Source organism: Peromyscus eremicus, chromosome X (genome assembly GCF_949786415.1).
Source record: "Peromyscus eremicus chromosome X, PerEre_H2_v1, whole genome shotgun sequence".
Taxonomy (NCBI): domain Eukaryota; kingdom Metazoa; phylum Chordata; class Mammalia; order Rodentia; family Cricetidae; genus Peromyscus; species Peromyscus eremicus.
This window is the reverse complement of record NC_081439.1, coordinates 67,823,952-67,840,437: the sequence shown is the minus strand read 5'-3', so window position 1 is coordinate 67,840,437 and position 16,486 is coordinate 67,823,952. Positions and strand designations below refer to the sequence as shown.

Below are 16,486 nucleotides of genomic sequence, written 5' to 3'. Positions count from 1 at the left end.
CCCTGGATTTTGTATTTCCTAACCTGTGTTATGGTGGAATTGTCACCTGTGGGAGCCCGTTTTCAGGTTCCTTGTGGCTTTACCCAACAGGTCTGTGTAGAGAGGATGATTAGGACCACAGGCCTGAGTGCAGGTGTCTGAGATGGTCTGCACTTGGCTGTACTGGGGGGAGGTCTTTTGCTCCACCCCCTTGGCATCTCTATAAATACGTTAGGGCAGATACAATCAGGACCCATTGGAATAGGTTCCAGGCCCTCTTGAGGCTATCCTGTATTTTCTATCTGTTTATCTCCACATTCTAAATCCTTCTATCTAGTATTTCCTGCTGTTCTCACTCAAAAAAATTCTGGGGAACTGTAGGGTTGATTAGTAAATTCCCCACAGTCACCCATTATAATGTAATAATATAGCTATCTATCGATCTATTTATCTACCTATCTATCTATATGTGTGTGTATTTGTATCAAGAAGCAATATTTGTGTCTACAAATTGTAGTGTTTAAATGTATGCATTCATACACTTGTTGAAAGAATCTATTAAATTATAAAACATTTCCTGTAGTGGTTTGGATGAGAATGATCCCCAAAGGCTCATATATGTGTATATTTAATCTCCAGTTGGTGAACAGTTTGGAAAAAATTAGGAGGTGTGGCCTTGTTGGAGTAGTTATGTCTTTATTGGAGCGGCTGTGTCATTGGAAGTGGCCTTTGAGGTTTCAAAAGCCCATGCCAGGCCCAGTCTCTCTCTTTCTCCCTCTCCCTCTCCCTCTCCCCATCTCTGCCTGCTGCCTGTGGATCAGGATAAAAACCTCTTAGCTACTTCTCCAGCACCATGTCTGGCTGTTCCCTCCTCATGACAAAAATGGACTAACCCTCTGAGACTGTAAGCAAACACCAAATTAAATACACTCTTTTTTACAAATTACCTTGATCATGGTGTCTCTTCACAGCAATGGAACAGTAACTAAGACATGTCTCTACCTAAGTCTGCCTAAATTATACTGATAGATGATCTCCATGAATACCTGGAAAGAAGGAACTGCCTTCACTCCATTTCCCAGCTATGTTTCACTGAGACAAAGAGAGCTATGTTTTTTTTGTGTTCTAGGCCACTGTAGGTCTCTATACATATTGGTCACATCTGATCAGATTTTTGGATTTCAATTTGAGTTCATTCTAGGATAGAGTGGCCAAGCATAATTTCCAAATGCAGCTGTGAAATGGTAGCCCTAGGTGTCATGTGCATTTCTCCTTGAAGTCAATAAGCATTTAAACAGAAAAATAGCAAGCTGGAAAAAAAAACACATGATATTCTTTGTCTGTTTGTTTGATTAGGCATTAGTATGGGCACAGTTTGTTGATACCATGTAATCATTACAGTAATGTTGACAATCTGTGCTAAACAACAGGCCATTTAACATGTAGTTTACCAAATTGTTCACAACCTTACTTAAGTGGGTGCCTTAAACTGCAATATGGGGTTAAAGGCTGAAATATTTGTACTTTCACATTGATTTGATAAAAAAAAATGTTAATTTTAAACATCTAACCAACCTCTCACCCATGCTACTATAAACAACACTAATGGAACTCATTTTTTGTTTGTTTATTTGTTTGTTTGTTTGTTTTGGTTTTTTTTTTTTTTTTGGTTTTTCGAGACAGAGTTTCTCTGTGTAGCTTTGCACCTTTCCTGGATCTCACTCTGTAGACTAGGCTGGCCTCGAACTCACAAAGATCTGCCTGCCTCTGCCTCCTGAGTGCTGGGATTAAAGCCGTGCGCCACCACTGCCCGGCTTCATTTGGTCACAATGAGTTATAAAAGGCAAATACAAAAGTCATGAAAGGAAGACCTAGCTAAGGAGAGAGAGGAGATTAGTATCAGTGAAAGAAGAAAGGAGATGGTAGCTCAAGGATGAATATTATCAACATGCATTATGTAAATGTAGGAAATGTCACAAGGCAACTCATTATTATGGATAATTAAAATATGCTAATAGTAAACAGTAAAATCCAGCAAGGTCTTATGTGTTTTATTTGTGTATGATAGCCTCTCTGTCTCACCTCTAGACGTAGAAACTTCTGTCGCTCTCTGTTGAGAATTAGAGACAAAATAAGAAACAAAGGAGGGGAACTGTATATTAATATGCAAATATTTTAGCTATCGAGGAACTACTGCCTCAGAGGGATCATTCAACATGCACTCGGCGTATTCTAAAAGCACAGTCTTTAAAACCAGAGGGGAAAGATTTTATTTAAATTCAATTTGTCAAAGTACAAATACCTTTGTGCAACTTAGGCTGTGATTTAAAAAGAATTAATAGGTAGGAGGAGTAGTACATTTTATAAGTATCTCTCTGGATTTTGATGGTTGCTTTGATATTCTACAATACAAAGTTCATTTAAGAGAAGATACTATAGAAATTCTAAAATGGAACACTTACTTGAAAAGTTAAAGTCATAAACATGAGTTTTTAATATTTCCCCATATTGTTTAATCATTAGGTAGAATAAATGAAAATACAGTTAAAAGCTAAAATACTACTCAGAGAGTCTTTTTATTTTTTACTTTCAAAAGCGTAGATTTGTAGTACACGTGTCCTTACCATTTACTACTAGGTAAACATGGTTATGAAATTGAAAGAAAATCAGGTATTGATAGGTAAAGAGAAGTTATAGAATTGACTCTACGTATTAGACATTTTGGTGTTCCCAAGTGTTAACACTATGCATCATATTCTCAACTATAATCTTTAGAATTGTTTAGATCAACTTTTAACTTAATGGAAGGTGTTTATAGAGAACACATTAAATGCTTGAAAAGAGAATTAATTTCTGTACAAGTGAGGCCCTCACATTCTGAAGCTCAGGCACAGTTTGTATCAATATGATATTCACTGTTACAGAATATAGATTGTATAGGCGACATTATGATATTTTACTGCAAATGAATCTACTAACATACCACGGCATGGAATAGAAAATCTATACACATATTTTGGCAGATAGTTAGCTGAGTATAATAGCCTGTGAAAAGTTTGACATAGTGTGATTAGTATAGCAAATTATATCAATGAATAGTCTATTTCATCTTTGACACAGAAAACCCCTTCTTCTTGGCAAATGTGAGGTATTATTATCTAGGTGAGCTATTGTTTGATACCAGACTTGATGCTTCAAGGCTTCTGTCATTATTTTATATTAAGTTATTTCAGACAGTATAGTACCTTTAATAGGAAATGTTTTTACTTCTTAGATCCTTACATGAAAATTGTTAATGCATTCATCACCTTCAAATACTGCCCACTGCCAAATTTTTGTTAGGTACTTTAACATTTTATGGTAATAAGGCTAAACATAACCTATTGGATTTCTCATTAGATTATAATCTGAGATAGCACATAACACTCAACACTAACATGTAATCCACATTTTTCAGACTTATGAATGTTAACAATTTCAACTATACATGAGAATGACAGAACAGAATTTGAATTTGTTATCAACTTCATAAAAGACCATATTTCTTCTTCTTTCTTGAAATAAATCCATTTCATTCCATTAGCCAATGAGAGCTTCAATGTAGCTTCACAACCACAACACATGCCCCAGCTCGTCCAATGTTGACAGGGACTTCCTAAAACACAAATAAAAAAGAGAAAAAGAAAAGAAACACTGTCTTTAGCATAACCGAGATTGTTGACCTTCAGAGAGTCTTTACATGTTTGGGCCCAACTTTTGCCTGGTCCTAAAATAAGAAAACTGCAGCTCAGATCATTATAGACTGTAGAATGCTAATAGATTTCAGCTGAAAGTTCGGTTACCTTGGGATAACTTTTTACATTGGTGACAATCTTCTCAGGTTTTTTTTCAACCGTGAACAGTTAATGGTGCTACTACTCAAAGGTTTTGTGAGGATTAAATGAAATAATCGATCACAAGAATTTGGCATATATAATTATACTGTCATTCTCTGTTAGTGTTCTTTTATGCTTTGAGTAAACAAACGATGAGACAGTGATAGAGCCAAAGTCAGAACCTAGGACTCTTGGGTATTTGTCTACTAAGAAAAGATCTGGTTTGGCTGTACAGAGGAATAACATGAAATTAATTCCAAAATTAAGCTTTAAAAACTCCTTAAATTCTGAAATATACCAATTTGAAGATTTTTACATGAATACCTCTTTCCATTCATCTTTCTGAGCATCATATGATTCAACAGTATTCAAATAAGTATGACCATCATATCCGCCAACCACATAGAGTTTGTCTCCAAGAGGGCATACAGCAACAGCATCTCGAGGAACACTCAAAGGTGCCACGGTTGACCACGAGTCACTTTTTGGATCATATCTTAAGAGATTTAGGAAGAAAATTGAGAGGCGAAATCCAGTAATGTTATAATGAAAATCAGTAGGCATTAATAAAATGTATTATTGTGTAAAACACATAATTAAAAACAGTGAAAAGCAATATCAAGTGTAGGTTTGCTATAGAAGACAAAAGAATTTTCATCTAAGAACATGTACAGGACATAACTCATTTTAGCCACTAGGTGGCGTGTAAAGCATAGAGAAAGAAGTATTTCCTTCCCTAACACCATGCATTTCTTTAATCAATTCAATTCATATGTTATACAAATTCGGTATTAAAACTTTTTATGAAAAACTTTTCTACAATTTTGAAGTGTATGCTAAAACTATATAACATTGAATCTGAGAAGTGTGAAAAGTTAAGCAAATTCACATAAGTATACAGGAAATGCTCTCTAATCACATTGACCTATTTGTAAAAGCACATTTAAAGGTTTTTTTTTCATATATTACCTTTTACTAATTATGTTAGAATTACAACCTTTAATCTAAAAATTTTCAATAGATATCCAAAATATCTCATTTTAACTTGTATCTGGATTGATATCAATTAAATAATATTTAAATACTATCAGAAAGCTATAAATTATCAAGACAACCTCTATGTATCTTATATATTATTGAATGCCCTTACTGTGTCACCTTAAATTGTTATGATATGTTGAGACCTAGATCAAGAAAATCTACAGTTGATCCTCTATGTGTTGATCCTCTAAGTAATACTGTAATTGAGGCTGCGGTGAGTTAAAGTAGTTATATGTACAACGGGTGAGTGAGAACTTGCAGAGGGGTTTCCTTACATATTTACATAAAATCTCAATGATTTTCTATTCATTCATAATTAAATCTCAAAACATTAATATTATCAGGTTATTATCTAGTTAAGAAAATGTTGAATTGTTATGGTTTTCGTTTATTTCTTCATTATTGGCATTCTTGAGGATTGAATGAATCTAGGTTCTTAACATGGTTGACAAGTGTGCTGGCTAAGCCACTTAACTATACCCCAAGCCCAGGAAATATGGAATTTTAAGAAGGAAATAAAATTATTGAGAATTTTTTATAATCTGTAAAGACATGGAGTAGTAGTTATCAAGAAACATGTTGACTAGTTCATCATATTCAATTTAAAATAGCACCATTTATCTCCGTTTCTCCATCTTTTCAGTCTATAGAGACAGATACATTAAATATATATTAATTATAATGGAAATTTCTAGTGATCTTGAAAACAAGAGACTTAATCATGGGCTCATTGCACATATAATAGAATAATTGGGAAAATTTCTTTAACTTCTTGAACTTCATTTTTTAATTAACATTATAGAAAAAAATGAACACTGATGGTTTGGGAACCATCTAAGTTTAATGCTTCTGTATTAAATAATGGTTAAGAGAAATCCAGGATAATGGGCAAGTTAACTGTTTTTTCAACAAATAATAAGGTTGTAAAAATAAAGCACTTTTTTTTCTGTTGTGCTGGTTAGTTTTTGTCAATTTAACAAACTGTAATCACTGGAAAAATGGGACCCTCAATTAAGGAATTGTCTCCATCAGATTGGCCTGAAGGCATGTCTGTGGGCATTTTGTTTTCTTATTTAATAACTAATGTGGGGTATTCCACACCAATGTTGGCATTGTCATCCCGGGACAGATGCACCTGGGCTATATAAGAAAACAAGCTTAGTGAGCCATGGGGAACAAGAACAGTTAGTGTTCCTCCATAGTCTCTGCTTCACTTCTGCCTCCACTTTCTCATCTATAAACTGAAATAAGTCCCTTCCTCCACTAAGTTAGGATTGGTCAGCAGAGAAGCAAAGCAGCAAACTAGAAAACCTTTCTTTCTTTACTGTAATGGCTTCAATCAAATGTGACGTGTGTGTGTGTGTGTGTGTGTGTGTGTGTGTGTGTGTGTGTGTGCGCGCGCACACTCATTAGCAAGGACATTTCAACAAAAATTTATGTCTACAAAGTACAAATTCTACCTGTTTCATGAATTTCATTAAGGGCATATTCCCTAAATCATCTGTGTCTTCTGAGATCCAACTGAAAAATTTATGATTTGATGATAAATTAACACTATTTTAACTGTTTTTATGCCCACACATGCTGTCGACTTTGAAAGAGAATACAGACAGATGATCTTTATTTTAAGTAACATATCATGCCATTTATCTGAATCAATGTTTTCAATTCAAAGAGTTATGCTGTGGAATATTATTTTAAGATGTGTTACATTCATTCATGCTGTGTAGTATTTGTTTAATGATGCAAAGTTGTGTTGCATTATTTATGTTGCATTTGTTTAACTCTGTAAAGCTGTATTATTTTCCTGCCTAAAACACACGATTGGTCTGATAGAGAGCTGAATGGCCAAGAGCGAGGCAGGAGAGAGGAAAAGGAGAGGCTGGCAGCTGGAAAGAATAAGAGGATCAAGAAAAGGAGAAGAGGAGGATGCTAGGGGCCAGCCACTCAGCCACCCAGTCAGCCAACAGAATAAGAAGGAAAGAAAGACATAGTAAAATCCCAGAGGCAAAACACATTTAAAGAAAAATGGGATAATTTAAGTTAGAAAAGCCGGCTGAAAATAAGCCAAGCTAAGGCCAGGCTTCATAAGTAAAAATAAGTCTCCATGTATTTATTTGGGTGGTGGGTGGGCCCACAAAGAGCAAAGTGTAAAAACAATCATCTACAAACTTAGCTTTGAGCAAGGAAATACTTATTGCAATAAGTAAGGTTGTTGTTCAGAACATTAATTTTATTTGGAAATTCTGCCTACATTTTTGGTATTTTGGGTTTTTTTTTTTTGCATTTCGGAGACTGAATTGAATTTAGAAACAGTAAACTTAATTTGATTTGAATTTCATGGGTTGATTGATAACTTTTCATAAAATGTCCTTACTCTTTTAGCTCTTTTGTGTCACTACTTTATAATAAGTAAACAAATATATTTCATAAAGTTTGATACTAAATTTTAAGAGCTTTTTACAAAATACTTTGTGTTTAACCATAGGTGTAGAATGTTACAAAGAACAAATCTATTTAAAAGTCTAACATATCAGATCACATTCTGGTAGTTTCTAATTTTTCTTATTAAAGAAAAAAAAAAGTCCAGATAAGCACATGTATAAGACTTACCTTTCTACACAGTCAGAAAGCCTGGAGCAATGGTTAGGAGCAGGGGCATCGTGTCCCCCTACAACATACAAGTATCCATTGTGTGTTGCTACACCTACACCTCCACGTCTTTTGGACATCGGAGCACACAGACTCCACTTGTTAGTGTGCGGGTCAAAGTACTCCATTGACTTGAGGCAGGAACTTCCATCACGCCCACCAATAGCATACAGTCTAGAAAAATAGAGACATTTAAATATGTATATATATGTGTGTGTGTGTGTGTGTGTGTGTGTGTGCATATGTATGTGTGTGTTCACATATTCACACAAAATTCATTTATAGAAATGAAAATGAAGGCATTTCTATTTCTCACGCTTCATAATGTATATTCTAATCCATCACTATTGGCAACAGAAAGGCTAGTATGGTGATATTGTGTTCCCCAAAATATTGTGCACCCTAATAAACTTATCTGGGGTCAGAGACAGAACAGTCACTAGATACAAAGGCTAGAAAATGGTGGCACTCACACCTTTAATCCTAGCACTCCCAAGGTAGAAAATCCCTCTGGATCTCTGTGAGTTCAAGGCCACATTGGAAACGGCCAGGCATGGTGACACACGCCTTTAATCCCAGAAAGCGAGCCTTTAATCCCAGGGAGTGGTGGTAGAAAGCAAAAAGATATATAAGGCATAGAGACCAGAAACTAGAAGCATTTGGCTGCTTAAGCTTTCAGGCTTCTAGCAGCAGTTCAGCTGAGAGCCATTCGGATATGAGGACACAGAAGCTTCCAGTCTGAGGAAACAAGATCAGCTGAGAAGTTGGCCAGGTGAGATTAGCTGTGGCTTGTTCTGGTTCTCTGACCTTCCAGTGTTCACCCCAATAACTGGCCTCAGGTTTGACCTTATTAATAAGAACTTTTAAGATTCATGCTACAGGCTAGTTTATGAATGGGTGTTTATATATGGCACTTGGTAAAGCTTAGTCTATTCCAAACATTCCTCTTTGATTTTTGTTAAAGTAAATTTAACTTAACACTAAAGGTCTGGAAAATAATTATGGGCAGAAAGCCAGAAGGTATACAATGTTTTATTTTTGCATATGGTCCCAACAATCAATTTCAATGAAGTTGCAGTTATAAAAGTTCCAACTGCTTCACTTTACACTTTCTGTCATGTATAAACTACTTAGTATGAAATATTTTTCCTGAAAGATATTTATATAAACATACTAAAGAAATAGAATAGAATTGAGAAGGTGGACTATTTTTAGGAAGAAAATGTAGCTATTAAACTTTCCTTAGTGACATAACTCTCAATTATTTTAATATATAATATTTTAACTTAAATTTTACACTATAATAATAAAGATGATAAACATTTATTAAACCATATGCTTGTAACTTTCTTTCACACTGAATTTTAAACAACAGAAACTCAGTAAAACTAAATGAAATAAATTCAAGTTGTTGATTTGAGTCTGGTGTAATGTATAGAGGTGATTATGGAACTGAATCACTTGATATCACCAGGTTAGATTAGTCAGTTTAGGATTATGTGAAACTTCAAAATATTATGGATACGGACCTATTTCTGTTTTAAATATTTTCTATTTCTTTTTGTGTTGAGTTCTAAAATATATCTGTGCTGGTTTTCTACTGAGCTTGTTTATATGTTTTATGCATAGTAGTACAGAATTACATAGATCTTCTTGACACTGGTTACTCTATTGTCTGAAATTCCTATCATGTAAGCTATCCTATATGCTACCTTGAGAGGTTCCATGTCTATGAAAACAATCAACCATGTAAGTAGCATTATATAGATTAAGCAGGTTATATTTAGTAATATATATATATATATATGTACATATATGAATGTGAAAATAATGAATGAAAAAGAGGCCATAAATTTGAAAGAAAGAAATGAAAATTATCTGAGACAGTTTAGTGGGAGGAAAGGGAAGGGAGAAATGATGTAATTATGATATATTCTTAATGATAGAAGAAAAAAATTAAAAACTAAAGAAAACCATTAAAGTTAAATTGTACTAATTCAATGCTTGGAAACATCATTAGAGATTATTAGCTTGTTTTCACAAGATCAGGAAAAAGTAAATCTTTAGGATGGGCAAAATCAGATGGAATTTAATACTTATGAACCTTAAACTCTCAGAGGAGAGATTACTAAACAAAAAAGTTACCGTATTCATAAACATGGGCAGACAAATGATTTTATATATTTAGGGTAAATAGAAATGCAAAATGTGCCATTCATTTAGGGTAAATTGGAAATGGTTATCTTCAATAGTATTTTTCAAATTCATATGTATATACTTTTCTTCATTAAAATCTCATTACAATACAGAGTCTAAGTATTTTGAGACAAGGCTGAGATACAATATTTGTCCAAAAGAATGCTCATATTTCTGGTTCCAGGACCAAATTTTGAACAGAGAAAGTCTATAAAATACTTAACAAAGCATTTATTGTAGAGAATTATTTTCCATCATAATGAATGGAAGTTTCCACTAAATGACTTTTATAATCGCTAATAAGGATGTTCTGATAGTGTAGAATGTCTATTGATTGATGATCATAATACTGAAACTCTATACTGCATGGTCTGGTAGCAAAGAGTTTTTATGTTTAAGCTTACTTGTTGTTTAATGCAACAACTCCAACTGTGCTTCTAGGAGTTGACATGCTGGCCACGTAATTCCACTGACGTCCATCAGGATCCCATCTTTCTACAGTATTTAGATAACTCCATCCATCATGACCTCCAACAGCATACATTGGTCCTTCAAGTGTGGCTACACCTAAAGGATAACATAGTATGAGGGATCACCTATGCATGCCTTATGCAATACATGTATTTTCACTTTAGAAGCAACTAACTGCTTTAAAAACTGTATTTTGTATCTGAAATAGTTTTCTGCCCATGAGAATAATTGATTCTCATATGAGGCTAAATAGGGTCTTATTATCATAGAAAAACTTCCACTGATCACTATATATCATGGAAAACTATCATTCTTGTATAACTAAAAATCAACAGATGTAGAGAGCATAATACGACGAAAGCAATTAAAATGGAAACTAACATTTTTCTGGCATAATTTCAGCACTTTTTAAAAATGAAAACACATACAGGATAGGATGCTTAACATAAGATGAACTACTACTTTTAGGCTTAATGTAGAATGTTTTTTTCAATTCTTATTTGAATACAGGGTTAAAATTATTTCCTTGAGATAATTCACTAGGCCTTTATTTTTGAAGTTTAGCTGGAAGTTTTTGTTAGAAATTATAAATGATTGCACTCTGTCCCTCAGGACTCTTAGAGTTGGCCTCTTTTTTCACTTACATCTTAATCAGACTCTCATTGTGTTTTGTACATCCATTTCACATATGTGATTACTAACATTTGTTAGATTGTATTTTTAAAAGCTTGCTTTTATTTCTCTGCAGGACATGTACATGGGTAAGTATTACATTGATATAACAGATAATAACTACATTGTTTATGATTTAGCAGAAACAACTTATCAAAGAAATGGTGAGAAAATTCCAGTCCAAGAGCTGACACTTAGTAGCCATATGAAAGTCTATTGTGCTAATTAGAGAAATAACTCAGTGGTTAAAAGTGGGTCCTGATCTTGCCAAGGACTGGATGAGTTAAGTTCTGGCACTCATGTTTGGCAGCTCACAATTGTCTGTAACTCCAGCTCCAAGAGATCTGACACCATTTTCATGTTCATAAACCCACACATAAACACACTTGTTTACAAATAATTTTAAAAATGAACTTTAAAAGCATATCATGTAAACAAAATGTGAAATACTCTATTTTTCAAGTACCATAATATTTAAAGCACATGGAACATAGTATAAAAAAAGTACCTTGACAAATACCCAGGAGAACTAAAGTTCCCCAATATTTTACACAACCTTACTCAGTCTTAAACTGCTTAGAAACCTCTGACTTAATTATACTTTAGAGCTCTGTGCTAATCATAAATATATTTATCTCAGACCTGAATCCAAAATCTTTTAGTGAATGCAAATTTGGTTGTTGTGGTAGAGGCATAATTTTCTGACTAGAACTTATAATACTTTACCATTGTCAAAACTTTTACACTCTCAACTGAGCTTAGAGAAAGTGTTCTGTTGCCTTTTATATTCTCCATAAAATATCCTTTCTGAAAAAATTATCATCTCTGAAATGGAACCCTTTCAAAAGTTGGTGGAAGGGACATAGAATTAAAATATACCATTATGTTACAGTTGAAAATTTCCATGGGCTCTTCAGATTTGCTAACCTTCACAGAACTTTTAAGCCACTGTAATAATTCATGGAATAAGTCCTAGTAAAGTGCTGCTATATTTAATTTGAAAAGCTTTCCTGTATATTTTTGAGAAATTATATAACATTAAATATTTTACCTAGCCCATGCCTATGTGTTGACATAGGAGGCATCACAACCCAGGTTTTGGTAACTGGATTAAAACATTCCACAGTATTCAAAGTTTTTAAACCATCTCTTCCTCCCACGACGTAAAGTTTATTATCAACAACTGCAACTCCAAACTGAAGTCTACGACCACTCATAGTGCCAATATGGATCCAACTGTTGGTTCTGAGGTCATACTTCTCAATTGTAGTAGTACCTGTTAAAGATGTAATTAGCAATGTAAAATCATGTTAAAATTCTAAGTTGGGTTATTTCACATCATGTGTTTTAATTGACAGCATAGCACCAGGAAAGAGAGCTCAAATTAAATTAACTAGCTCAGATGACAGTACTAACTGAAGAATAAGGTAATGAGTGATAACTCCACCACTTTTGAATTAAACTGGAATACTGAGCAGAAAATACTATAATATATGTAGCTTATATCATCAAAGTATGATTTTGGTGATAATATTAAATATAACATGAAATATAATTTTGGCTATATTACTGGTCATACCAATACAGGTCTTGAATATCGTATATATAATGAAAAAGCCCATAGCTTGGATTCTGTTATTGGATATTTATGTAAAGTGTTGATTGAATTAATATTCACTCCAATCTATAGTTCACTAAATACAGTGAATTGAAGTTTTAGTTATGATAACCATTCTTTATTTGTATTTTTCTACAATTCAAGAATTTCTTTGTTCTATGTATATAGATGTGTGTGTGTTTAAAATTATTTAAAATGAAGTAAATATTAGATGGATGATTAAATAATCAGGAATTAAAATTCCTTTCATGTAGGCTTTTGCATTGTTTCTGAAACTTTTCCATGGTGGTTATGTGAAAAATTGCAGCTAAAGTTACAGAATTCTGAAGAATTACCTCAATAATGAAAGTTTTAATTTAAACTTCTGAAATACCAATTTAGTGATGTAGTATACTCTCATCAGTGCAATAGTAAATTCTAACTATTATTGTAATGAATTTTTCAATTCTGTAAACAATGCATTTTGTCATTCACTAAAAGTTGTTATTGAGTGTTTTCAGTTAAAGCTGGGTTTTCACAATGGCTAGGCTTCTAATGAAAATATGCAAGTTGATTGAATTAGTATTCACTCCTATAGTTTATCACAGGGATAAGCAAAACATTTCCCACGTATTCTTAACTGGTAGATTTGTGGGAAAATACTTCATTGAAACAAAGTTAACAATGAAAATAAAGTTAACATCTGCAGTGCTGTCATTGATAGCTGTAAGGCTAATGTCTGGGGCATATAAAGGCAAAATAGGCAGAACAAATATTGTACTATAGCTAATTTATCTTGATTTAGGTCATCTTTTCTGCACTATAAATATTTAGATGACACTGTTAAAAATGAAATACATACAAATTCCTATATGATTTCAAATCCAGTTTTCTGTGAATGTTATTATGTTTCTGTTTAATTATTACAATTTTCACAAATCTTTCTTTTCATTCTTTCTGATTTGTTTTATTATTGTTTTTAATCAGTGAAAATTATAGTCAATTTAGATTAGAGTTAAAAATTAAGTTATGCTAATTATTATGAAAATATAGAAAGCAATGGAAAGGTAAATAGGTTAAGAAATTACACAAGGCTACATTAGTTAGCTATCACAAAACTATTGAGTTTGAAATATTTAGCTATCTGCTTTATGCCAGATCAGTTTTCAGGACATTAGTCTAGCTACAGAAGGTAAGGTTTTTTTAACTTCTTTATTACAATCACAAAAGTTTTGACTAGTGGTTCTTTCATAATATTTTGTAGTCATTAAAGTTAGCATTAGACATTTGTGTAATATCTGTATTTAACTGAAGTTCTGTATCTATCATATGATACAGAACCAAAACTAAATAACAGAGTACTATATTCCTAGACATTAATAGGTGAAATTTCAAAAGGCATCTTTAAGGTAACTGAAACAATATACTATAAGGAAAGGCATATATAGCACTGTGAAAAAATGTACCGATAAATGATTTTTTTAAATATAATACTGATTTATATAAGCAGATATTACCCTTTACATGTTTTTGTGCTTACTACTTAGATTTTGTATCTAATTCTTTACTGTTTTATTGTTGTTCTTAAGTGCTCACTCTGGTTTTTCAAGAACCTGAAACCACAAAGTATAGGGAGAGTTTTGCTGCCATCCATTCTAGAATAGGGAAAATAGAGATAAAGGAACATGACTTTTAGTAACAATTCATTCAATAGAATTTCAAGATTATGTAATCTTATATTGCCCCAAGTAGAAGTAATAGAAGCTCTCTTCCAGTAATGTGGTCAGACATGAAGTGTTTTCAAAAAAGGTACTTGAAACTACTAGCTCTTATTATTTTTCTAATAGTTGGCAACTTCCAATAGAGCTTTATACATGTCTCTATATACAAAGAACTCAGAAACCCTCAAAATGAAAGGCTTACTTGCCTTCCAAACAAAACTGTGGTAATAGAGTTCAGATATAAAAATTTTATATTTTGCTTATCTTTAGAATCAGACATCAAACTGTATATACTTATAATCATTTTATTGTTTAAAAAATCCCTTCATTTAAGGATAACATAGACAAGAAATGCTTGAAAATGACAAAATAGAAGCAAATGTAACAAACACACACATATAATGGTTTCTCTACTGTACCAGAGAAGTGTCTCAGTGGGTCAAAATGCCAGCAGCTAAATCTGATGGTGACAACTGATGCCTGTAAATTGTCTCCACATGCACTCGGTGACACATATGTGCTCACACATATAATTAATAAATAAATTAATAAATAAAAAGAAACAAAAGTCTCAACACTTAAAAATGATTCTATATTGCATATTGTGTCTTTAAAGATACCACAAACTAGAACCAGAATTTATAGCTCAAAGATAGAGCATTAGTCTAGCATGTGTAAAGCCCTGGACTGATTCCCAGCATAGAAAGAAAAAAACCACAACGAGTGATAATTGCATTCATGTTTTGCACTTAGTATCTTTAGCTTTTATTTTAAGTACCAAGAAGATGTTAATGTTATTCTATTCAATGCTCTAAAGTCAGGTTTAGTTGCTCATGTCCATAATATCAAAACTCAGGAGGCTGATTCAGGAGAGTTGCCATTACCTTTTAGGTCAGCCTAAGCTACAGAAGCAAAAGGTAAACAAAAATGTGAAAAACAAGACAATAAAATACCAAACTGTCAAACCTGAAATTAATTATGGTATCCTATAAGGTTTGTTATTTTCTGAAGAAGAGTAGTTATATGAAGTAGTTTCAAAATTTTGGAAATAATTCCATCTACAATCTCATTTTCAGAAGTGTTAAATTTGATATATATTTTCTAGAGTTTATATAATGAAATTTAGTGCAAAATATGGCAATATTTAGAGGTGTTTGTATTAGAAGAACTGATAAGATGAGGAATAATTACTATCACAAATGGATTAATTCTGCTATCACAATACTCAGTTATTATGAAACCAGACTATTTCCAAGCAAAAATCAGACAGAAGATGAGAAATGATAATAGAGGGAGTGAATAGTAATAAAAATTCTATGTTATATGTACATATATGAAATTGTCATAATGATACTACTGTATTCTACCATTAACGGTCACTAATAAAAATCAAAGTTGCTCCTTTATATGTTCTTTACTATTTTCACTTTCTTTTCTGTCCTTCCAGCTCATATATTTTATTTTTTATTATTTTGAATTTCTGAGCTTCAGATACTCTGTTATAGTAACAGAAAATTCACTAAGTGTAAAAGCTTTGTAATTAATTGACATATTTCTTATGTTCTATTCCAATTTCCAATATGGAAATAATGGATTGTTCCTAGGATAAACCTTCAAGTTATAGGTTGTTTTGTCAATCTATCAAAAATAAATTTCACTGGGCTGTGATGGCGCACGCTTTTAATCCCAGCACTCAGGAGGTAGAGCCATTTGGATCTCTGTGAGATCGAGGCCAGCCTGGTCTACAGAGCTAGATCCAGGACAGGCACCAAAACTACACAGAGAAACCCTGTCTCAAAAAAACAAATAAATAAATAAATAAATGAATTTTCGTTTATGATTTATCAGTATGCTTACTTTCTTCACAATAAACTTTAGCTATAAAATCTTTGCTTCAGTTTGGAGAGATGATTCAACTGGCAAGATCAACAACTTCCCTTTCATAGGATACAGGTTCTATTTCCAACACCCACTTGATGGCTCAAAACCACCTGTAACTCCAATCCGAAGGATCTGGTATCTATCTCTTCTAGTCTTCTTGAGACTCTACTTGTGGGCACCAAACATGCATATGATTCACAGACATGTATGAAAACAAAACACCCTTGCATATAAAATAAAATAATAAAAAATAAATCCTTGCTTTGTTATTTTATCCAAAAGCAGCATAAGAAGGAAAAAAAAATCACATGCAAATAGCGAAGCCATAGGCAAAAAATAATGTTCAAGAAGGGGAAGGATAATGGCTTTAGAAACTGCTTCTTTAATTTCATGGAATTCTT

The 16,486-nt window shown here is 32.9% G+C and overlaps 1 protein-coding gene across 1 annotated transcript in view; it reads right to left on the bottom strand.

The window, feature by feature from the left end:
- Positions 1-2,231: 2,231 nt before the first annotated feature.
- Positions 2,232-16,486, bottom strand: part of Klhl4 (kelch like family member 4) — a 70,180-nt gene continuing 55,925 nt past the window's right edge. The window contains exons 7-11 of the mRNA XM_059250153.1: positions 11,938-12,162; positions 10,148-10,310; positions 7,509-7,721; positions 4,179-4,350; positions 2,232-3,634 (exon numbers count right to left, since the gene is read on the bottom strand). Coding sequence (XP_059106136.1) covers positions 3,575-3,634; positions 4,179-4,350; positions 7,509-7,721; positions 10,148-10,310; positions 11,938-12,162 — 833 coding nt within the window. The 3' untranslated portion in view covers positions 2,232-3,574. The remainder of the gene's footprint in view (positions 3,635-4,178; positions 4,351-7,508; positions 7,722-10,147; positions 10,311-11,937; positions 12,163-16,486) is intronic.